Genomic DNA, 24,210 nt, shown 5'->3' with positions numbered 1-24,210 from the left:
TGTTACGAGAGACGTTCCAGTCCCCTGTGCTGGACTCTCTCCAGCAGTTCCCTGTCCCTCTTGAGCTGAGGAGCCCAGGACTGGACACAGGACTCCAGATGAGGCCTCACCAGGGCAGAGGAGAGGGAGGAACCTCCTTTGACTTACTCACCACACTCTTCTTGAAGCACCCCAGGCTGCCATTGGCCTTGGCCACGAGGGCACACTGTTGGCTCATGTTTAGTTTATTATCAACCAGCACTCCCAGGTCTCTCTGCAGAGCTGCTCTCCAGCAGGTCAATCCCCAACCTGTCCTGGTGCATGGGATTGTTCCTCCCCAGGTGCAGGACTCTGCACTTGTCCTTGTTGAACCTCAGGAGGTTCCTCTCTGCCCAACTCTCAAGCCGGTCGAGATCCCGCTGAATGGCAGCACAGCCTCTGGGGAATCAGCCAGTGCTCCCAGTTTGGTGTCATCAGCCAACTTGCTGAGGGTACTCTGTCATCATAGAATACCAGGGGTTGGAAGGCACCTTTAGAGATTATCTAGTCCCACTCCCAACTCTGTCCCCTTATCCAGGTCGATGAAGATGTTGAACAAGACTGGCCCCCGAGGAACTCCACTGGCCACAGGCCTCCAACTCAATTCTGTGCCATTGATCACCACCCTCTGGGCTCTGTCATTCAGCCAGCTCTCAATTCACCTCACTGTCCACTCATCCAATCCACACTGCCTGAGCTTTCTGATGAGGATGTTACGGGAGACAGTGTCAAAAGCCTTGCTGAAGTCAAGGTAGATGACATCCACTGCTCTCCCCTCATCTAGCCAGCCGGTTATGCACTCATAGAAGGCATCAGGTTGGTCAAACAGGATTTCCCCTTGGTGAAGCCATGCTGACATCCCCCTTATAATTTTCTTTTCCTTCATGTGTTTAGACAAAATATCCAGTATATGCTGTTCCATCACCATTCCAGGGATGGAGGTGAGACTGACCTGCCTGTAGTTTCCGGGTCATCCTTCTTGCCCTTTTTGCAGACTGGTGTGACATTGGCCCTTCTCCAGTCCTCAGGCACCTCACCTGTCCTCCATGATTGCTCAGAAATTATGGAGAATAGCTTAGCAATCACCATCAGCCAGCTCCCTCAGCACTCTAGGATGCATCCCATCAAGGCTCATGGATTGATGGGTGTCTAGCTTGCCTAGTACATCCCTAACCCAATCCTCAATCAAGAGAAAGTCCTCCTTACATCTGAAGGATGTTTAAGTCAGCTGCAGTAAGTGTAATCAACTGTTCCTCATCAGTTCCATACCAAAGGTGCTCCCACAACAAGAAGTAATACAGCCAATCTAAGGAAGATTTCTTCACCTTTGAAGAATAACCTGAGATTTTCACCCACCTCCTTCTCCTGATCTAAAACTCTGACTCACCTGCTCCTGCTAGTAAATAAAAGTTTTGATTTAAACACTCAGATTTAAGTTTATTCACACACAGCAAAAGTTCCACCTGCATATTAAAAACAAACAGATTAGAAGTAAATGTTTTATTCTTCCAACTAAATTCCAGTACTACAAGGGCAGTAAAACAATGATACACTGAAAAATTGCAGCAATAAACATTTGTTAAAGACTGAGAGAATAAATAAAAACTACAAAAAAATGAGAAATCATATAAACCCATTCTTAACCCCCAAAAAAGTCATGGAATACAGAAATGCCCTCCTTCACTATTTCACAGGCAGTACTGTGGGCTATTTGCTTAAAATTGTCCTGGGATTACATTCTAACTTAACTGTGGTTACAGCTTTGTTGTAGTGCACAGTTATGAAAACCACACTAACTTCAGTCAGAAGTGTCATTCTACATTTTTATTTACACAACCAGTGAAGGGCAACTTCTAGAACACCAGCTTTAATCCTTTACTTTTTCAAACTTATTAACATAAGAAGCCAAATTGTAATGATACAGCAAATGAGGCCACTGGTATTATTACAGGTAGCAAAAGGTCCACATCCAGGTGGTACTGACATCAGGGAGCACTCCAAAACCAGTTGCTGCATAAGAGTGGTTGCCACTGACAAAAGCTTGAAATAATCTGTGTTCACAGGGGGGAAAAATATGGCATTGCTGCAAGTCTTTACTGGGACAGCTTGCAACAATAAAACAGGGTGTGTAGGGCAGCCCACATATGCAGAAAGTGTCATTCATGAAACATCTGGAAAGAGAAAAAAACCCAAGAGTTAATGTTGGAGTTTATAAATGCCAGCTCTGTCACAAACCTGCTCTATGACAATATCAAAGCCTGCTTTGAAAGTGAGCAGCACGTAGTGAGAGACAGTTAGGCACTAAAGCTGCCTTTTACCTCACACCTTCCTTCCAACCTCGCCCTTCCGTATTTTACCCATTCAAAGTAGTTTAACTCGGGGGCCTAGCTGAAGCTTAACAACAACCAGTGGCCACTGAAATGATTGCTCCCTCAGTGACGTGACACTGCTCTAGGAAGCAGAAGAAGCAGATACTCACAACTGGCAGGCTGTTCTCCATATCGTCGCATGATCTGGTCATGCGTGAACTTGACAAACGCGTCGTACTGTTCTGCAAGCAGGAAGCATTACAAGGGTGAGTATGTGAAGTTTAACCCAAGCTGAAAAATATTCAAGGCTGCTTTTCTTTAATACACTCAAATCACAGGAGTTAAACACGCACCCACTAACAGTTTTAAGTGGCTTTTACACAGCTCAGAGTTGCCATTTCGTTTTTCATCCCCGACAATAACAGTGCAGCATAGATCCCTTTAATTAAAAGTGCTTTCCCTTCTCAACTTCTGTAATGGGAAAGACAGTAACATGCTCAAAGAGAATTATGCTGCACATATACAAAGGCCTCAATATACCTAACACCTGCTAAGTGTCAGACATTGTATTTTGAAGTAATCACGTGTGCCCACTTCACAGATCCGTAATGGGGGCGCAGCAGTTAAGCACATGTGGCGTTAAGGTCAGCGCTGTGGTTGGAAACACAACTTCTTTCTGCTCCTATCACTACCAGATGTAAGAAAATCAATGTAATGAAATGGAAACATTGAAGTACAGGAAAAGGATTTGCTATGCAGTTAGAAATTCTTTTTGGTGACCACCAGAAAATCAAAAGCAAATGACAAACTAAAAAGATGAAACGCTAAGTGACTAACACTTGGCTGATTCCAATCACAAAGTGGCCACTACAAGAGACAAGAGGTGACTGTGGACTTCATGAAAACTGCTAGAGTGTAAACTGAAACAGAATTTAGATATCAGGTGTATTGATTTGTCAATTCCCAGCAAGGCTTCCCTTTCTACACACACATCCATCCAAAGCCAATCACAATGCTTTATTCAGCTTTAACATTGCACTCATCAGCAGGGTAGCACCTCTCAGAATTAGGAAATTGAACAAGGAGAGTAATATCTACCAGATGCAGCTTCTCTCCATTCCCCTTCCTCCCTTGTGGAAAAATACATGTGCAGCAATGTGGGGTGTTCTGAGAAAAGGGCAAGGGTCAAAGAAGGCAATCTTCAACCAAAAATGCAGTTAGATTTGTAGTGGTTCCTAGTCCCACAGGTTTGCCCCATTAAAGTCCCCATCCTCTTGCAGGGATGAGCTTCACCTTTGAAGTAAACAGGGTGTCAGTAATCAGCAAGTAGTGTAGCAGCAGCAGCCCAAAGTACGGACCTGACCCAAAGCTCTAAGGACACTGCTCCCTGACTGAAGGGTTCCCTCTGCCCACACGCAGGACCCCTCTTTCACTGCAGTTCTGACCCATGGCTTTCCCAGCAGCCACATGAGGACCTCAGCCAAACAACAAAATAACACACAGAGCAGATTGAATGATCTGTTGCCCAGACATCATTTCCAAAAATAACAGCAACTAGGACTCTTCCTAAAAGTAAGTACTAAAGGCCAGAAACCAACTTTCTTCTTTAGAGGTTTAATTCAACAAACACAGCTGCTTTTTAGCATCTCCTTTGCTCAAAACTAAGGCTTTGGAAATTTAGAAGAATCCATAGTTACTAAAAATCCCCTTCATGGTGGCATCTGGAATTGGGGAACGAAGCAATAAAAAGATATTAAAGTGCATGCTTGTAAAGATACTCAACACTGCTCCCATCCTGTATAATGTTTGCACCAACTATCCCAGAGCAAAAGGTTGCTAAATGACACCAATACAGGTATTACTATCCTCTATGATTTGACCTTTAGTATATAAAGGTATCTTTCAAAACCAGATTCTAGAAAACCTTTTAAGCTGAAGTTTCATTTAGACCCTAACACTCCTCCTCAGGTTTTGAGATCTGCAAAGGATCTTACGAACCCAAGTTTATGCTAACACAGCGGTTTCAGGTAACAGAGGCAGGAGGGGAAATCTGGGCATTGCAGCCACTCGAGTTTTCCATTTACCAAACATTCACTCTGCACAAAAGGCAACTCTGCTCACAAAAAAACCAAACAGAAGGGGGGAAATAAAGGCAGTATCTGGCCAACTACCTGCAAGAAAGTTGTGAGTGAGAAAGGAATGAAGAAAATAACTGAAGGTTTGGATCTCAGACAAGTCACCTGAAAGAAGCTATTGAAATGAGATGTATTACAGAACTCTCAGTTACCTTTCCATTGACTTCACTAGTTTGTAAGAATGAATATTGCCTACTGCACAAAGTTTAGAAAAGGATATAATCATTCTGTCAGAAAAACATAACTGGCCTTCTATGTGAGGAGTTTCTAAATTCTTTTGGCAGCTTCTCTTTCTAAATTCCCATATAACATTGAAAATGTATCACTGGCTTGATACATAGGACAGGGAAACACGGCCTAAAAGCTTCTCTGGTGACTATCATAGTTAAGGACAAGTAAGACTAAGTAAACCACGGCCCCCTCAAATGGAAACCATCCTCCTCCCTTCCCAAAACAAAGGCAAAAAAGAAAATGCTCCTCTGGGACTGACAGATGGAGCACACGTAAGCAACTTGCCAGAGGGGTTCCTGCTTATAAAGAACTGCAAGTTTGTACTCGGAAAGCGTCTGGAACTAATGTAAATATATTTGGTCTTCAAATGGTTATTCTGATCACTGCTAACTGAAATGCTTTAGGAGAAAGCAAGAAATGATCCAATTCCTAATGTACATGAAGTAGAAGAAAAAAGCTCTACAGAGCCCTAAAATTCATCAGTCTAAAGCAGGTTAATAAGATATAAACGGAACAGCGGGCCTAAAGCAACAGAAGCACTTAGGGCTCTGGATATGGTTCTAACTAGATGTAGATTGAAGAGGGATTTAGAACTGTCATCTCCCACACAGCAATGGCAGATCAGTGAGCATATAACATGAACAATGGCTGAGGTGCAGAGATGACACTGTCACAGGCAACCCACAAGCCTAACACAAGCCTGGTGACTTTCTACACGGACATGCCTAGAGAAGGATTTTTGTCACACCTGAAGAGATCTGCAAATCTCTGATGTGTTTTCAGGTGGGAAGCAGAAGAGCTGTGGGTATTCAAACACAGGTTTGCTACTAAAGAGTTGACTCAGATTGTTCATTATCATCACGCTTTATCTTAAATTAGACAGCGTCTCATCTTGTGAAGGCACCCACCTCTGAAGGCACCACAACTTCTGTGCTCAAATGCAAGATGCTTAGAAGCAGAGGACTTCAACAACTAAAGAAAGGTCTATTTATATTTATGACATTAACATGACTCTTCTGGAAAGGTATGTTGGCACAAAGCACCAAAAATGCCAGCTGAATGGAGTGAAATACAGCGATTCACCACAGAGCATCAGAAATGCAGCTGAGCTACTGAGGCTCAGGCAGATACCAAACACCACTGGCAGCAGTGTAATGTTAAATGCTGGGAAGAGAAAGGGAAATCTTAGGTACTGTCATCTTGCCAAGTCCCAGAAAAAGGAAGTCAGTTCCCAAGCAGGAAAAAAACCCATGTCCTTCACAAAGAGCTCTTAAGCCAGTAGAATAGAAAGGAAATGATCAATTCAGACATGGTAGCAAGAGAAAGTTCTATCTGAAATAAAACCACTGTTTCCATTGATCAGCAATACCCAGGGGTCACAGTTTCTATCCGAGGCAGCACTGAAGAAAACACTTATCAAAGAGCCTACACATAATTTTTCCTGCCCTATATGCACTTACTCTTTAATCACACTAAGTCAGAGAAAAAAAACCACAAAAATGAGAACAAGATTGGAAGCTTTGGAACTCATCCCAACACATGATTTTTCAACTGTAACACATCATACCTGCCAGCTTTGTGGTCAAAATTTCTTCATACTCTTCGCGGATTTTCTCTTCGCGTTCTTTCAGCAAGCGCTCACAGATCATTCCAACTTGTCTAAGAGTGAAGAGGGGCTGTTCTTTTTTCAATGGTGACGACGCTGCAGATGAAGTACCTAAGATTAAATATTTTGGCATAGCAACTGAACACTTGCAAGTAACTCAGAATCATTTTCATAACTCCTTTTCCTTCGCGTTATTTTATATCAAAGGAACTTTATAAAACATTTGGAGGAGTCTTTCTCTGATTACACTGGACACTCTAAAGGAAAACACATATAATGGAGACACTAGGCTTGGGTATGAAAACACCAAGAGTATTACAGAAACACTGTGAATGCCATATTTACGGATTTAAGCCTCTGCTTTATGTGAAAATTACAGTAGAGTGTATTTGTACAAAGACAGCTGCTTTGCAAAGGCCTATTACAGTATCTGTGGCAGGGGATGCAGCATCATCTCTTGAGAACAATGCAAGCTTTATGCCCTGATTCTTAAAAGGAGAAGCTAAAATCTTCAAGATCAATGCTGGTGTTGGCAAGAAAAAGCAACAGTAAGTAGTGAGAATGCGTCACAAAACACCAGATAACGGGAAAATGACTTACTCGGTCTAAAAACATAGAGCAGAATTACACAGAATTGCCAAAAAAAAGCAAGAGTAATTGGTGAAAAGGTGCCATAAACCACCTAACTAGGGAAAATTATTTATGCCAACAAAGCCTAAACACACACAGCAGAACAACACACAGAATTTTCTGGGTACCTGGTCCAGTGAGGAGAAACGCATGTGGCTGTGCATCAGAAGAACAACATGGTTCTGTCTGCTGGAAGTTATTTTCTAAGTGTCTCCTCTTCTGCATGCGCTTGTATTCCTGCTTTATATTGTAGAGAATTTGTTCTAAAAGAAAAACAATTTAAAAACATTAAGTCTCAATATAATTCTATTTCAGCATTTCACTTTATTTCCACTCAAACATTGCAGGTAATTATCAGATGGTAAAAGCTACACTCTTCAAACACTGCCTGCAAAACCCACCCTGTTTCACCCAAGACACAACTCATGAAAGTAACTAAAAAGAAGGTTGAATCCAGACTGTTTTCACCAGGAGAACAATGACAAAAATCTGGCCAGTTAAGGTCAGCTATTGGTGCCAGAATACTGCTAACAAAAATAAACAGCATAAGGTTAAAATTTAGGAACTATTAAATATACAATATACAGAGATACATCCCTGCTTTAGCAGGGGTTTGAATTAGATCATCTCTAAAGGTCTCTTCCAACTCCTACCATTTCTATGAGTCCACGAATTAAGATTAGGCAGTAGAACTTCTACTAGTAGTCATCATCTTTGCTTTGTACACTGAATTTGCAACCACCTTTCTCCTCCAAGCAGCATTTAATCATTCATACAGTTACAGGTAACAAAAGACTCAGGAATAAAATATGTCCAGGAAACAGTATGTCTCTCTGTACAGCTACTGGCATACAGGCAGCAAAGGAGAAGGAAATACAATTTAGAGAGAAAATGCATGAGGCAACTACTGCTTCATACCTCAGAGAACTGGAAACCAACAGGCTAAGTAAAAGAGCCCTACACAACATTTTTTTATAGCCTCAGATCTGCCCAAATAAACACAATAGATGGAAAAAGAGTATGGCAATATGTAGCTCAGCATTTGATTGCACTAAAGAAAACGCAGCAAGTGCTTTTAATAACCTCATCTCCATCGTTGAATTGCAAGGAAAAAAGTAATCCTTGCAATAAAACTACCAGTCCTATGTGCTTCTCCTCTGAAATTTCACATCTCAAAAGGCTCTTGGGTGTATCAGTGCCCTAAGTGCATATCCTCTGGTAAATGAAAATATTAAAGAAGGGAAGGAAAAAACCCAAACACCTATTTTTTGGGTTTTTTTAACAGGTGACCTTCACAGAAACAAACTTATAAAGCCTCAATTCTTTATGAGAATTCTTACTTTCAAATGCATCCTAAAAGTTTCCCTAGAGGAACAGCTTCCTCTGAGACTTCTAAGCTTTTGGCAAGGACAGCTCTCCAAAATCCAGACACATACAAATTCATGTGACTGTGTCAGGACTCTGCTCAGTACCCTCCTACTTCTGTCCAGCATTTTGTCAATATAATACCATGAAAACTTCTCAACTAATTTTCAGGTGTGACTTTCAATTCTGTAAAGAGAGATCAGTAACTTGGTTCAAAGAGGCAGTAAAGGAAGATGATGTAATAAAGCAGCACGGTAGGGAAATGAAGGAAACCATGAGAAAGTGGGTAAAAAATTACTCAAGGGTGGTTGGCAGATTCATACTCTTTATAGAACAAGATACATCCTACACTCCAGTGTGGTTCAGAAATGCATAGATCAGGTTAAACCAAGATGCAAGCAGTCTTCCAAAACTAAACAGAATCCCACGGGGAATTTGTTACTTGTGCACACGCTTCATCAGTCAGAGAATGGCCCTACAACATCTTTACTCAACAACATTATGGTGGTAAAACAATCCTTTTCCTCAGAATCAAGTGCTGTTAAAGTAATGCTGCATCATTTGGAGTAGGAACTAAATTAGATAGCATCTAGTTAGATAACATCTGTCCTGAAGGATATCTACAACTGTGACTGCAAACATTCACAACATATTTACATTAACTGAAGACTGCAACAAACCATGTGCATCCTTTACGACTATTTGTTCTTGGGCATACTTTCCAAATGCCATCTGAACTGCAAACCCAACAGCCAAATTTTGGGTGTAACAACTTTGATAAAAATCTTCTCTATAGCTCTCCTTTATATCATCTTTTTTCTTTTTTTCAGAAACATTCTCAAACCACATTAACCACCAAAATCATTAAGAGAAAAACCCAAAACCCTAAACAGACTCTTGTCAAAGGCTATGACTGCAAGAGTTAAAAGAATGAGTATCAGTCAAGTTTTCTCCAGACCTAACAACCCTGCAAATTAAATAAGGAATAACTCAGAAAAAATGTTAAAATATCGGGTAGAATAGAAGGAGTAAAAGTAACATGAGGGGGTGATGGGGGCAAAGAAATCAGGTACTGATTTTGGCTAACCTACAACAACTAGGATAGAAAAATAAGACCTGTGCACCAAAGATACACGATTCTACCCCAAAATATACTGAACTATGGATAGAGAAGTCACGACAACACAGTAATTCCATCTAATTTGGCAACACTTTCCATCTTCAAATCTTGCTCAAAAATCTCAAGAAACTCCCCAGACACATTGGGAGATCCTCATCCTGACAAAACCACTCTGACAGTTTGCACTACTGGAACTTCAGGTAAAGGTATAAAACTAAGTAATTGGGATGGAGGAGGGGACTATTAAAACATGACAAAGCATTCTAAACAGGTACCATGAGGAAAAAAAGGCCTAAAATCTGAAGTCCTGACTGAACACGTGTTGAGCATGTGCATCACTTGCTTATGGTTAATGGTATTGCTTTATTTAGTCTAATTTAGGTTTAAGGCACTACTGCTCAGCACACAGATGTGGACTACAATCTCCACTCAGTACCACGCTGCTAGTAGGTAAGGTGACTGTGAGAATGACTCATACTTCCTGACTTCCACCATTTGTAAAGTAGAGATTAATAATCAAGAAACTAAAGTCTAACATAGCCCTGAACCGTTCAGTGACTTCTCACGTGAATGATCTGACAAGTGAAGACTTCAAGCTAAGCAAGCACATTGTTGCAGCTGCAAACACTGAGTAGATAGTTGCACAAAATCTTTTACTTTAAACAGAACTACTTCACTGTGAAATGAAATGTAATCTTGCAACTGCTTATGACTGATTTTAAATGAAAATCTGAATGCCAAACTGAATTACTTTGTCTGTAAAAAAAAACCCCAAACCACAATCTAAGAGAGTAAGAAAAGTTGTTTAAATGCACCAGGTTACTTCTGGCATTTATAGGTTTGCTTAATAAATCCACAAAATCGTGTCTGATGAACACACAGATTATTTTCAAAACACTTTTTATAGCACCTCAGCACTTGAAAGAAACCATGAAATATTAAGGCTGTGCAAACCAGACAACTTTTGAACAACATCTACATGGCAGACATCTAACTGTAAAGCCCTTTAAAATTCTGGCCCAGTTAAACAAAGCTTAGAGTTAGCAGATCTCATTCTCCAACCTAATTTTGCTTCCAGAAAACCTTCCTGCCTTTTCAAGTTCAGTTTCTTAACCTCCCTTACTTTCAATTAGCTCTAGACTATCCTGTCTGAATTAAAATGTGTGTTTAACTGATGTCAAATACAGGACAGGGTTGGGGTGTTTTTTTGTGGAGGCCCAAAGTGACTTTTTCAACCATGGGATACATTTTAATTAACAAATTATTTTACATATAAAAATGTAGAATCTGCAAGTACACTCATTAAAGAAAATTTAAGTGAGCTTCTCTAAGACTATAAAAATGAAGTGAGAACTGAATCATATATTTTGGACCTCATTAGATATTTTAAATAAAGACTTGCATCCATCTTCTTGGTGCTTCAGGTCAAATCAGACATTGTACATCAGGCAGTAATTTCATTTATGAGATGACAGAAGGAATATATTTAATATGATCAAACATACATCACTGTGGCTTATCCTCAGTTTCATTTTAATTTCACTTTATCCCCTGTGCTCAGTATTTCCTACTGGTTAAAGAGATCTCTGAAGACAAAAAGGTAAAAATTAGGCTTGCTGAATCTAGGGTAGTAGCAAGAAAAAGTCTCACTGCTAATGTACTGAAATAAATTACTCCTTCATAAAGGAAATTTCAAAAGATGACTCTGAATCCCAGCCAGCCACCCAAGGCCATATTATATGACCCCCCATCTCCTCCAAGTTCAACGCCAAGATAAAGAATGACATAGAAAGACTACTACTGTCTCACCATGGCCACTAAGGCACAGAGGATTCAGCCAAAAACATCTGAATGTAACGAAATGTGTACACACTTTTTTTCATCTAGAGCTCTGAGTACTAAGAGCACAAAGCTGGATACAGAGGCTCATGAAACAGCGCATTAAGAGGAAGGTCAGCATTCACGCCAGTCCTTCAGAATTTCAGATACGTTTCGGAGAAGCAAGACTTTGCTTTTCAGCTGCTTTCATGCCTCATGAAGGGAGGATGAAATGTGAAGCTGGCAAATCAGCATTCAAGTTTGGCATCTGAAATATGATCTGTCACATTAATGGATTACAAAGCCAAACAGTAATTTCCAAGGAGTGATGTCTTCTCCTCACTTCCTTTAATTCACGATAAAAAAAGCAAGTTATTATTTTTCCAAATTCTGTCATCTAATTACTCCATCCTGACCTGTAATTACTTAGAAATTATGTACAAGGGAAACAGCAGTGCAACTTGAAAAGGTAACAAGGCAAATAATTATTTTCTCCATTTTAATAACTGCTTATCACTACGGCAGTGCTGATTGTTGCCCCTGAAGGATTTTTTCTTCCTCCGCAACCCAACCCCCCCACCTCCCCCACCACTTGATTTTTAAACTAGCAATCTCTCATCTCAGTTCCTGGCTTCTCTTATTTAGCTGAAAGAAACTCTGGCAAAACACATAGGAAGGTGACTCAATAGGCTGAAATCAGAGTAGCAGTTTTCCTGGCCTGAAATGGAACCTAAAGCTCAAGTTTCAAGTATTGCAATGTCACCATTCAATACATGCATTTAAACCTGAACTGTGGTTAAGATTTCTTCTAAGTCAATCAATCAAATGGTATCCTGATGTCAACAGCATACATCTTCAAGGATTTCAGCTGCCACATAAAGTAAATCTGCTTCACTAGTTCAAATCTGTTAGTTTTCCATGAGGACATCACCCTTACTCAACATCTAGTTGGTGCTGCCCCATTCCCAGTTTTGGTGTCCCCAGCAGGATACTGCCATACAACACTCATTTTAAGAAGCTAGGTTCCCCTAAGGGCAGCACTGTAGCAGAGCAACAGCACTCTGCTCTCTACATCTGCTTAACCAGGGAATCCACAAGCCCAGATAGAAATTAAAATAATCCAGATACTCCTCTCATTCTTTTCCTTTGGTGACTCTCATTATGTTTATTAATTCACCACAGTCTGTTAAGACTTCAGCAACAGAAAGCAGACTTTTGGAGCTTGTGCTCACCTCAGAGGAGCATGCTTTAAAGCAGAGAAAACACTGATAAGGGGTATGCCCTGTCACTTCACAGCCAGTGCCTAACGCTACAGAACAGACAAAAGCAGCTCGGGATGGACTCTGGCACAGAGTTGGCCACCTCATGAGGTCCAGTCACACAAGGTCTCAGGCTGATGAAGGTTCTGGTTCTCCCACAACAAGCTGGATGGGGGAAGGATCAGACGATCTCTAAAGGTCCCTTCCAACCCCTACCATTTGCATTAGCTCATTCTGCAAATCTGTTATTACGAGAAATCCCAGTTATCTTGATCAAGGGGGTAGAGGAATGAAAAATAAATCAAGCAATGCAGAATGTATTTGCCATGGCAATTAGATCTTTCTCTTCACATTAAAAATAAAATAAGTCACATTGCATTTATCAGACCTGCCACTGAAACAAAAAACTGCTTTAACATTTTATGGTATCTACAACCAAGGGCCTTTAACATTTATAGTAACCACAGGCATCTTTATAGGAATTTCTCATATAAATTAAATTATCAAGTCCAGATGCAGCCATTACATGCTTTTTATTTTATCCCCCCCCCTTCTTTTTTTAAAGGGGTGGGAATGTTTTGGTTTTTTTAATCCTAATGATTTCTGCAGTACTGGAACACAATGAGAAGCTTGGCATCTCGCCAAGATAATTTACCAAGAAATACACATGCGGATAAACATTAACAAAACAGAAATTAAACAGAAAGAGATGCAGCGCTACTAATATACCACATTCCAAAGACACTACATCTGTTCATTTCAAAGCCAGACCTGTACTCAGTCACTGTCTGACCAAGCTTTAAACAAAAGTATTGAAGTTTGCTCAAGAAGGCAACTGAAAGGTCACAAGAGGACAGCCTATAGGGAAAACTAACAGGTCTTTCTGTTCAAAAAGGCCCAACTTACATACTTAACTTTGACAATTTGTGTTAATTAGACCCATTACTCCCCCTCCCACACACTATTCTGTGAAAGAAAAAGGTGTACAATAAAGACAAATGTATCTACCTTCTGTTTGTAAAAGAGTCCTTTCATGAGAAAAGGACTCTTCAACTCCATTTGCAATCTTTAACTAGAGACATTTGCCATACAACTGCCACTAAAGCAGCAAATATCCACCATGGATACTCATTACTAAATACTGCATAAATTCCATAGTTTCCATCCTCTGACAAGCATCTGACATTATCTCTGCTTGGATTTCAACCAGTGACCTGAGTTGAAGGACTGTTCTCAGTAACTCCACCCAATACAGCTTTTGGTTTGCAACATTAGGTAGTTGCTGGGGAAGTGTTAAGGCAGACCAGTGTTTCAGATGGGAAAAAAAAGGGCTGCACATGCATAAGTTTGCAATTTTCTAAGCAATTCCACAATTTTATATTTAAATACAACATTCTTTGCTTCTACAAAGTTCCAGCTCTCAGTTAACATTTGAATTTGGTTGTATGGACTATGGAAGTTTGTCTTCAGCTAACTACACGTAGCACAAATTAGGAGGTCAACGCTATCTCTCCCTCCTCACCTCCTCCATTTCTTTGGACTGTATTTCCCACTGTAAGACATAATCAGATGTGCAGGCTTTCTAAAAGGCTGACATGCCTTTGAATGCTAAAAACTAGTTCATTTGTCATTTTGCCCCAAAACATAATATTTGATCAGGCTAAAGATGCAAATACCAGTTGCATGACAAGCAGTCGAGAATTGAAAAAGTACTTCCACCCTCCAGAATTCATTTAACAGCTTGGGAATGGGACAGCACCCTTCACACTTCAAACACATACAGTGCACTACACACAGGCACCCAGACCTAAGAGCAGTTATTCTGATCATAAAGAACAGTCTCATTTATAGTTAGAACTTTTATGAAACTAAAACTCATCTGTAGTGCTCAAGAGGTAGAATACTTCTTAGAGAAGCCTCTCTTTGAAAATGAAACCAGTCTCACATCAGGCAGGTGGGTTTTGCACCAGCTAAGAGCGAACGCAGGATTAAAAACGTAATTCTAGAGGCAAACAATAGTATCCCAAAAATTAGCAAACATCATCCTCCAGCCTGTAAGCACAATTCCACTCAAAGTACAGACGGTAAGGCCACAATTGCAGTTTGGCTGCCAAATTCACTGAGAAACTGGAAGTGACCTAACAGCTGTTCAAATAACCACAAAATATTAAAACACTCTTGTGAGAGATAAATTTCATCTTGAATAAGCTTTATCCTCTCCCAAACAGACGTATCATTTATTTGTCTATGACCACTGTATAAAGACAGCTGTTTTCTCATTTGACTGCCCCACTGTATTCTTAGTTCTCAGCATTCCCCTCAATCAATCCATATTCTGCTTCCAGATAATTCCTTTTTGAAAGTATCAGCCATGTGGTAAGAAGTTCTGGTGCTGATACAGTCTCCATCGGGTGAAGTTAAATACTACTGGGACAGAGTATCAGACAGAAGAAAAACGACTAAGTGTGAACTTAAAGTATCAGCATCAGGTTTTATAACCAGAGCTCTGATTTCATATGACCATTAATCTTCATGAAACAAAATTCAGACAGACACTTTTCAAGAGCTGGAAACCTAAGCATTACAGTAACAAGCTGAGAAAACCATAAGTGAAGGCAAATGGATTCTGGCTATTGTCGTTTAATTTCCCAATATAAAAACTGAATAAACCAGTGACTCAGTTGGGAACACACGTTGTATCAGACTGGAATTCTTTTCACATACACAGCAAGATTTATCTGACCCCAATGTAGAAGTCTACGCCAGAAATGGTCAGGTAAATTCATTTTGCAGTCAATGGAAAGCAATGCGTATTTCTACAGCATATTTTGCCTCATCTTTAAGTCATAACTCTAGAATAAACCATCTGTTTCTTCCAACTGATTAGCAGGAAAACCACAAATTATTAGGTGGCATATGCATCTACAAAATTAGATTGAGACGAATCCCACTCCGTGTTTCAAGTGGCCCCTTTAAAATGATAAGCTCTACTTTGTTTGCTGACCACCAAAATGAAACACACACGACATCCCAACGCCCCTAAATTCAACTCAAAGTAAAAACTAACCAAGCTGTTCAACAGTCACATTTGCACTAGCACCCTAGGAGGATTTTCTTTTCTTTGTAACAGAAACCACAGAGGGAGCTTTCAAGCAAAACCTGTGTATACGTGCACAACTTAAAAATGCTTCAAGTTTTGCTCAGGGATACTGAGAGATGTTTTGGTTTACTGTCCTTCACTTTTCATTGTACTACACAAATGGCTTTGCATATAAACACACCCCGTTGTCAGCACAGAACCACCTTTTCACACGGATTACCATCTGCATCTCTGGTTTTCTCAAGATGAGGCCTGTCTTTGCTCAACCTCAGTAACATTTTCGTTTTTAAGACCTTCAGAATCGTTAAGATAAGATTTTAAGGATTAGCTCAAATGCTGCGGTGGGTTATCTGTGCTGAAGATTTTATTGATTCATCTCCTTTCAGCAACGCACACTTACTGGCCAGACAATATTTTTATTAAATATTCATACCCTAAGCTTTCCAAATCCCAAAGAAACATGCCAACAGAAATCCTTGCAACGAAAGAACACTTTATCTTTTGAAAACAATCAAAGGAGTTCTGATTTTAAACGTCTATCTCAAAGTATATGCGATGCCTCACTGTACCAGGGAGTGCCATCCATCACAACTCTCATCCCAGACCGCTGACTCATTCAAGATCTCTTCCTAGAGGTTCAAAAAAATATCAAAGCACTGATGCCAAGTTTAAGCACTTTGTTTGTCCTCTACGTATTTTCTCCATATCGGTTTTTTTTAACTGTTTAATTAAAGCCTGAAAAAAAAATGTATTCTACTGTACTGTTCTCAGAACTAAGAATATCAAAACAAGGCATTATCCTACATGGAAGATGGCAATTTCTAAACACATTAAAACTTACTGCTCGGTAATGCTGGCAGTAATCGGGGGCCAACTTTTGTACCAAAGGGAGCACTGAAATGTACCAGCAGAAGGAATTCAACTGCAACAACTGCAGAGGGCTTTTTCTCCCTGCACACAAAGGACACACATCTATACCTCGGCGCTGCAGCCACTCATGGCTGCGAGCCTCAACCGTTCTGAACCGTTCGAGTGCGTTACTGGAAGCTGCCCACTAGACTGTAGCAAGGGTCAATCGATCCCTCGTGCCCAGCCAAGATTCCTTCTTTTTCTCTCTATTCACCGGTAACAACAAACTCGGTTGATTTTTACACGACAACTATTACATGAGCAGACCCGACGCTTTTAGGGCCACCGGTTGACTCATCTCCCACACGTTAAGAACGTTGAAGGGTTTTGTTCTCTCTCTGTCTCTCCCAGACAAGAGACTGACCGAGTCCATTTTATCTGCCCTAAAGGCAACTCTCACCCTTGCACACAATCGCTTTCATCGTTCGGTTTCCCTACAGAACTTTAAGGCTGCCACAGAATGGGTCACCCGGGACGGCGGCACGCATTCAGGGGCTGGAAGTGGAATCACCCCTTTGTTTTATCTGCTTTTGCCTTTTCCCACTGGCGTTTTGCGGGTGATTGATGACAGGCCGCGCTCCCCGCCCTCCTTCCCTTCCCCCCCATGTCTGAGCAACGGGAGGAGGTGCCGCCGCTTCGGCTCGGGCAACGCTCGACCCACGGATAATGGCCGCGAGAGATCGATGTGGGCCCCGCCGAGAGGAGCCAGCCCCAGCCCCATGCCCGCCCCCGCAGACACCACGGTCACCCTCCCCGCCGCCCCCGGCGTTTCCGCAGCTTGACTCGCCCCTGCGTCTCTCTTTGCCACATCCAGCCACCCACAGAAGAAGCTGGGGGGGGCGGGGGAAATCCTCCGTTCTCGTCGGCAGGAAAAGCCGGCTTCCCCTCGGTGCCGGATCAAGCCTCCCCCATTAACGCCTCCCCCCCTCTCGGGTCCCTTTTCTCTAGTCTCTCCTCCTTCCAACCCCCCCCCGACCCCTTTCCTATGGCCACCCGCCCGCATCGGCCCAACCCGCCCCCCCCTTCCTCCCCGTCCCTCCTCCCCCTCTCCTGCTGCAAACGGCCATTTCTATTGTGTCTCCGCCGCGGCAGTGCCAAGCCGAGCTGGGATCGCCCCGGCCCCCGCCGCTGCCAGAAGCATAGCCCGACAGAAAATGGCTGGAGAGGGGCCTCGACATCCACCCTGCCCTCCCGTCTTCTCCCACCTCCTGCCCCGCTCCCCGATCGCCTCCCCGGCCCTCTGCCCTGCTCCGTGCGCCCGCCGCCCTCTCCCCGCAGGGGTCCCCCCCGCCGCCGCCCCGCACCCCCACCGCCCTCCCCCGGGGGCTGCCAAGTGCGGCGGGGCCGTCTCCCTCACCTGTAGTGAGCCGGGACGACACCTCTCCGAAGGGCGAGGGCTCCATGCGCAGGTATTTCTGCGGGGAGGCGGCTGCGAAGGACGAGGAGGCGGCGGCCGAGGCCGGGGCTGACAATGGCGCACATCGCCTCCGCTTCGGGGACGCCGGGCTCAGCAGCGGGTCGAAATCAAGTGTCCTTTTCAAAGTGGCGCCGCAAGCCATGGCGCGGGGCGGAGGAAGGGGGCTCGGAGCGAGGGGCAGGGGAGACGGCGACGGCAGCAACCGGCCCTGCCCAGAGGCGCCTTCCCCGCTGTCTGGGGCGGGCTTGGGGGGAGGGAAGGGAGGGCGGCAGGGAAAGGAGGGGGCAGCTGCGTCAGGGCCTCCGCCGCCTCCCCGTCTGCCTCCCTCTGGGGAACGGCCCCGGCCCCCCCAACGGCTCCGGCTCGGGCGGCCGGATCCCCGCTCGCGCCGCTCGCCCTACCCTGGCCGGGCCAATTCCGCGCGCGGCCGGCGGCGGGGCGGGAGCTAGGCCGAAGGGCGCGAGGCTGGGCCCGGCTGCCCGGTCCGCGGCTGCCGATGACGAGCGATAGCGGCGGGGCCCGGGCGGCAGCGGCGGCGGCGCTTCCTTCCGTGAGTCCCACACCAGCAATATGGCGTCAATAACAACGCCGCGGATTCAAAAGCCACCCCCCCGCACTGCGCCTGCGTTGCTCGGGGCGGCGGCGGCCGCGGAGGCTCGCGGGACTCGTGGTTTCCCCGCCCCAGCTTCTCGGCTCAGCGGAGGGGGCCGGCGGGCGCTCCGTGCCTACAAGTCCCGCCGTGCCCCGCGCCGGCTTCCGGAGTCTGATTTAAATCCCCCCTCGGAGGCTGCGGAGTGGGGTGTGGGTTAAAGGACGAGGCTGTGGGAGCGGGTGGCGGTGCCCGCGGGGACCGAGGCTCAGGGTTCAGCCTGGAAGGCGGCTGCTGCTGCACTCTCTCAGTGCTCCCGGGCACAGAGCGCGGTCCTGGGGAAGGGGCGCGGGCGCCCGTCGGGTCCCGGAGACACAAAGGGGGCGAGAGCCCCGCTGCCTGCCCTAGGCCCTGCGGCCTAGCCGTTGCCGGCCGTGGGCATCGCGTTACCGCCGCTTGCCTATATGTAAAACAAGGGCAAAGTGCGTTTGGCGGCTTCCGTAGTGAGGGCTGAGCAGGGAGTGTGCGGGAGGTATGAAGCAGGTGGAGGTGACGGCTAAGGACATGCCAGAAAAGGCCTCATGGTGTCGAGAGCTGTGTGTCGGTGTAACCAACCGATTTTCTTGCAGTTGCGTAAAGAAGCTTTTTTGCTTAAGGAGGGCGGTGAGGGAAGGTGTTCAAAGAATTACAGCTGCTTGTGAGGAGCACTGAGCTCTTTCCGGTTGAGCTTCCTAATTGAAATAAACTGTGTCACAGTTCAACCCGGCGCAACAGCTAACTGAGGTTGATAGGTCCCGAAACCCTTCAGCTTTTCTGTATCTAATGCTGTTAATTTAACTACAAACGTAAGACAGGTTGTCCTCAGATGATAAAATGAGGAATATGCCCTCATAAGGTTTCCACACTTTGATGTTTTTTCACTGTCTTGTGAAATAAGAGCTGGCCTTTCTCTTAACAACATTAAAACCCTCACCCCAAACAAACAAGCAATCCAAACCTTCCTATCATTTGTACACAAGCTTTGCTTTACATGTTCGGTGTGTGACATACATTAATTAAGCCGTGACAGCATCCGGTCAGGCTAAACGCAGAGCTGATGTCTGTGCTGGCAACATGGCTCTTGGCGTAACTGAGGTTGCAGGTGGTGGGGTGACCTAGCAGAGCTTTTCTGCCCAACAAAAATAGAAATAGTAATTAATAGATTGCTTTCTGTGACAGATAATTCATGACAATGTTGGAATAATTAGGTGAAGTTCACTCTAGGTTTGCCTGACTTGCCTTGGCCTAAAACTGAGGGCAGAAAGTAGCAAAATGATTCCTCTGCGCTTACCTTTTCCTCTGTGGAGGAAGTACTTGGAGCGTTTCCTCTGTAAGAAGGATGCTGACAAGCCTTTGTAAAACAAAGACGAGTTCTGGTTCTCTATAACAAGGCTCAGGAAATGCACTGATGTTATTACAGTGCTATAATTGTCCTACTATTACTATACCGGTATAACTCCTTCTGTGGACACTCTTATTTGGAATAATGATGGCTGGTTTTCCATTCATTTAATTCTTCATTTCCATTACATTTCCCTAAGCAGATAAGTTTCCCCATCTTCGTGGAGGAGTCTTAATTATTCTTACCAAGCACTTCACCCAGGAAGACTGAGGCAAAGTTGTTCTTGCAGGCTTTGAATTAAGGATAGCCTGGGTGTCTCTCAGCGTGTGTATGACGCACGTGTTCAGGTTGGAATGTCCTGTGCCCACACAGAACGGAGATGGCTGCTTCAGCCTTCATCTGTGTGCTGGGAAGTGCCTGTGTTTGAGTGCAATATTTTAAATAAATGTAATAATTTAACATAACAAGCCATTTCCCACTGAATTTTATATTCTCAGGTTTATAGCTGTATATATATATTCTACATTCATCAGCAGAAAAGATTCGTCTGCATTAACTGATGTGACACCAGATCCTAAGGGCTGTTCAGGCACAATTTAAGTCAATTAAAAGAGTCTGAGGTATGGGGCAAAACTTCATCAAGATAAGCTACTAGAAAGCAAGCTGGCAGCACTGTAATTGTAAGCAATTGATTAGAACCATGATTGTCCTAATCAACAGAATTACTGAGGCTTTATCTGACCTTTAATTTGTTGAGCTAAACTGGAGTAAGTCGGATTTAAGTCAAAATGAGAATTCACACAGCCCTTTGCAGCAAATTAAACCCAGCAAAACCAAAGTAGCTTTGCATGTAGACAAACCCTAAGGCAGCAAAATGTCCAACAGCAGTGACAGAGTGCTTGATGGTTGTCAGGGAACATGTGTTTTTACTTTCATTGTGGCAGGAAACATCACAGGGTCAAGGCTGCAAACCACTGTTTATATTGTTCTTTCTTCTACTTACTTATTATATAACCAATTTGCAGTGTCCCATTATGTGCTACATGGGGTGCCTTTAAAATTATATAGTATAAGCATATTTTTAAAACACGTAGTACCCACAAATTTTGTTACTGCTGGGAATGGGAGAGCTTGTTTATGACTGGTGGTGTGCTAGATTTTATTTGGTCTGCACTTCAAGCATGACACCTGTTAAAAAGGCAAGTCCAGATGCAGGACAACATTCTGACCTTGTACAGCTCTGAATAGGATGGAGAAGTAACCCTTTCAGTGTATTGCTTTGGGACTGTGATGGATATGTTGCAGTTGACCAATGTTAGTCTTTATGCATTCTCTTTTCTTCCCCTTCCTCCTGCCATTGCTCCATTCCCCCATTGTTTTTCATTGTCTTTATTCCTGTCTTCCTCTCATTCTCTTTATATACCATCTTGACTCTGCTTCCTCTTCCTTTTCCTTGAGACATTCTATTCATTTGATGCAGGGTCCACATCACAGTCCTTTTATGCCATCTAACCATATTCTTCTCAATTAATACAGTGGCTCATTTCTCATGAACTGGTCATGCTCAGCAACACGTGGTGGTTGCAGATTTTGTAGACAAAATGCAGTGGAGGTTATCTGTCAGGACTTCAGTGTTCATATGGTGCTGAGTGAAAAAGGATTTGTTAAACTGAAAAAAAATGGGGATTACTGTGGGAATTGTAAGGCAGGAAAAACAGACAAAAGGAAAAATAGAATCAGTTTCTCAGTCTGCTTTGCTACACAGTCACACAGATAGTGCTGGCAAAAGGGAAAGGATACACAGGAACAGGAATGGAAGCCTATGAAGGTCAGCTCTTTCCTCTGAAATACTGTATATACTTCCACTCATATGTATTTAGGAAAGATTAATTAAACCAGAACTTGTCCAGAACAGGGTGACTGAGCTAATTAGGAAAACAGAAACAGAAAATTTACCTACTCCAAGAGTTAAAGGATTGTTAGTTAAAGGCTACTGGCCCAATCAAATAACTGTTGAAATCCATGATTCTTCTCTGAAAGCTCAAGAAGGAGATCAGTTCAGGAGATTTTAAAGATCTGTTTTAGTGCTGCCCACTGTGTTGATACAGGAACTGTCAGTTACCTCACCCAAACTGGAAACAAGAGGAAGATTTGTAACTGCCAGAGGAATGAGTTTCCAGAGCACTCTTCCAGTAACAGTACAGGTGGAAACAAACAAAACCGACCCCAGATATTTAGGTGAGACTTAAGTGGTCTTTAGATAAGGCTGAGTATTTTATGAAAAGGGATTCTATGTTATGGTTGCTTTCAGTGGCACGAGACTATTGTGGATGTCCCAGGAAGTCCTGGTGGTCATTTGGTAATAGGTGGCAACAACGAAGTCACAGTAGAACTAAACTTCTTAGTTGCAAGGAGGTGAAGCAGTAATAACCCATTTGAGTCAGTTCACCTATATTCAGAATAATACACTGAAGCTATAAAAAGAAAATGACTAAATTCACTGGTGTATACACATGAATCGTGCTAACAGACCTGGATTTAGAGTAATTAGGAAGCAGTGAGTAAAATTTTGCATCTCTGACTACTGCAATCACCTCAACAATTTCAGGAAAGCATCACCACTAGTGAAGTGTGCATCAGTTCACTTTTCCATCCATTACTTTGTATGTGTTCACCAAAAAATGTAATGAGGTATAGAGAGGGCAGTGTCACGAGGTCACAGAATCACAGAATCTCAAAGGGCTGGAAGGTTCCTCGAAAGATCATCCAGTGCAACCCCCCTGCCAGAGCAGGACCACCTAGAGCAGGTCACACAGGAACTTGTCCAGGTGGGTTTGAATGTCTCCAGAGAAGGAGACTCCAAAACCCACCTGGGCAGCTGTTCCAGTGCTCCATCACCTGAACAGGGAAGAAGTTTTTCCTTGTGTTTCTTTGGAACCTCCTCTGTTCCAGCTTGTACCTGTTACCCCTTGTCCTATCACTGGCCATCACTGAGAACAGCCTGGCTCCATCCACCTGATACACACCCTTTATGTATTTGTAAACATTAATGAGGTCACTCCTCAGTCTCCTCCAAGCTGAAGAGCCCCAGCTCCCTCAGCCTTTCATCAGAAGAGAGATGCTCCACTTTATCACCTTTGTGGCCCTGAGCTGAACTCTCTCCAGCAGCTCCCTGTCCTTCTGGAACTGAGGGGCCCAGAACTGCACATATTGGGAAGGTTACTGCAACATAAAGGAAGAATGCCTTACTTCCCCATACCCTGCACAGCCCTACCCTCCACTGTCAATGATTTTAATACACAAAGCCTATCTGTCATCCTCCTTCCTTTCTGTATTGTAAAGAATTCATATTTTTAAGCTTCACATATAATGGTCCCTGCCTGAATCGTGGAGAAGTGCTGCTCCAAACTAAACTCAGCTTTCCTCTCTAAAAAATCTGCCCCAGTGCTTTAGCAGAAAGGAAAACTATGCTTCTTATACAAAGATTTTTTTTTCCTCCAAATGTTCTCTTATACCCTTGTAGGACAACTACCTTTTCAGGATTATTAAAGGTAAAAGAACAACATGGTATTACACATCACCTAGAAAGCAGAATTAATTCAACTAAAACTACATTCAGCTGGAGTGGTGAAAAAAAATCATGGACCAATCATGTGAGCAGCACTGAACATGTGAGTGAAGAACCACTGAAGTCAAATACACTTAAGAGTCATGAGAGTCTCTCCACTGTTGTGGTAGACTGGATCCACTGTGAGCTTCCACAACTATGTCAGGCTGAGAGATAGTGAGTCAGGCTTTTCTTCTGTGCCAGTGTGTTGGTGGACAAACCAGCATAGCACACAGTGACAACTGAGACATTAACTGTTTCCTACTAATTTCCCCAGGTGTAGGAGGAGGTTTGAGACACTGTCCATTCCGTTTGCTCTCGACAATGTAGCCCTGTAGTTTGATGTGCATGATGAAGAAATAGACATGTCCTTCTCATTGCAGATCTGTTGCTTGGAGCTTTGCATGGGAACCATCTGAAAACTTTACTTTTATTAAACTCAGTTTCCTACAGAGAATAATGAAGAACTGAGGACTTGAATTTTTCCCAGTTTAATTACTCTCTGTCACTATCTTACCTGTCTTTTCCACCCTTGTGGGTGTTTTTTCTGATATTATCTGGTTAGATTTTGTTCTCAAAACCCTCCCTCTGCAGCTGACCTCTGGGATGCTCCCTGATTTCATGGGCTGGCAGTCTGTGCATTCAGTGTGCCAGCTACACACACCTGCTGCTTAACCTGCTTCTCCACCCTGGATCAATCCACCCCTCCACTTCCC

At 43.4% G+C, this 24,210-nt stretch overlaps 1 protein-coding gene across 4 annotated transcripts; it reads right to left on the bottom strand.

Annotated features, from left to right (window-relative positions):
• Window positions 1-1,428: 1,428 nt before the first annotated feature.
• On the bottom strand, window positions 1,429-18,497 carry AKIRIN2 (akirin 2). Of its 4 annotated transcripts, none has more exons than XM_061990270.1 (5): window positions 17,858-18,494; window positions 7,058-7,192; window positions 6,261-6,395; window positions 2,498-2,569; window positions 1,429-2,189 (listed from the first exon to the last, which is right to left on the bottom strand). In XM_061990270.1, exons 1-5 carry the CDS (start codon window positions 18,057-18,059, stop codon window positions 2,179-2,181), a joined length of 555 nt encoding a protein of 184 aa, XP_061846254.1. In that variant the 5' UTR covers window positions 18,060-18,494; the 3' UTR covers window positions 1,429-2,178. The 4 variants fall into 4 exon arrangements, with proteins under 4 accessions (XP_061846254.1, XP_061846252.1, XP_061846253.1 ...); XM_061990268.1 differs by having other exon boundaries at window positions 6,261-6,410; window positions 17,858-18,493; XM_061990269.1 differs by lacking the exons at window positions 1,429-2,189; window positions 2,498-2,569 and adding an exon at window positions 2,589-3,620 and having other exon boundaries at window positions 17,858-18,497.
• Window positions 18,498-24,210: the final 5,713 nt, after the last annotated feature.

The sequence above is a fragment of the Colius striatus genome, chromosome 2 (genome assembly GCF_028858725.1).
Source record: "Colius striatus isolate bColStr4 chromosome 2, bColStr4.1.hap1, whole genome shotgun sequence".
NCBI classification, from domain to species: Eukaryota; Metazoa; Chordata; class Aves; order Coliiformes; family Coliidae; genus Colius; species Colius striatus.
The sequence above is the reverse complement of the archived record's forward strand: the minus strand, read 5'-3'. Positions and strand labels throughout refer to the sequence as shown.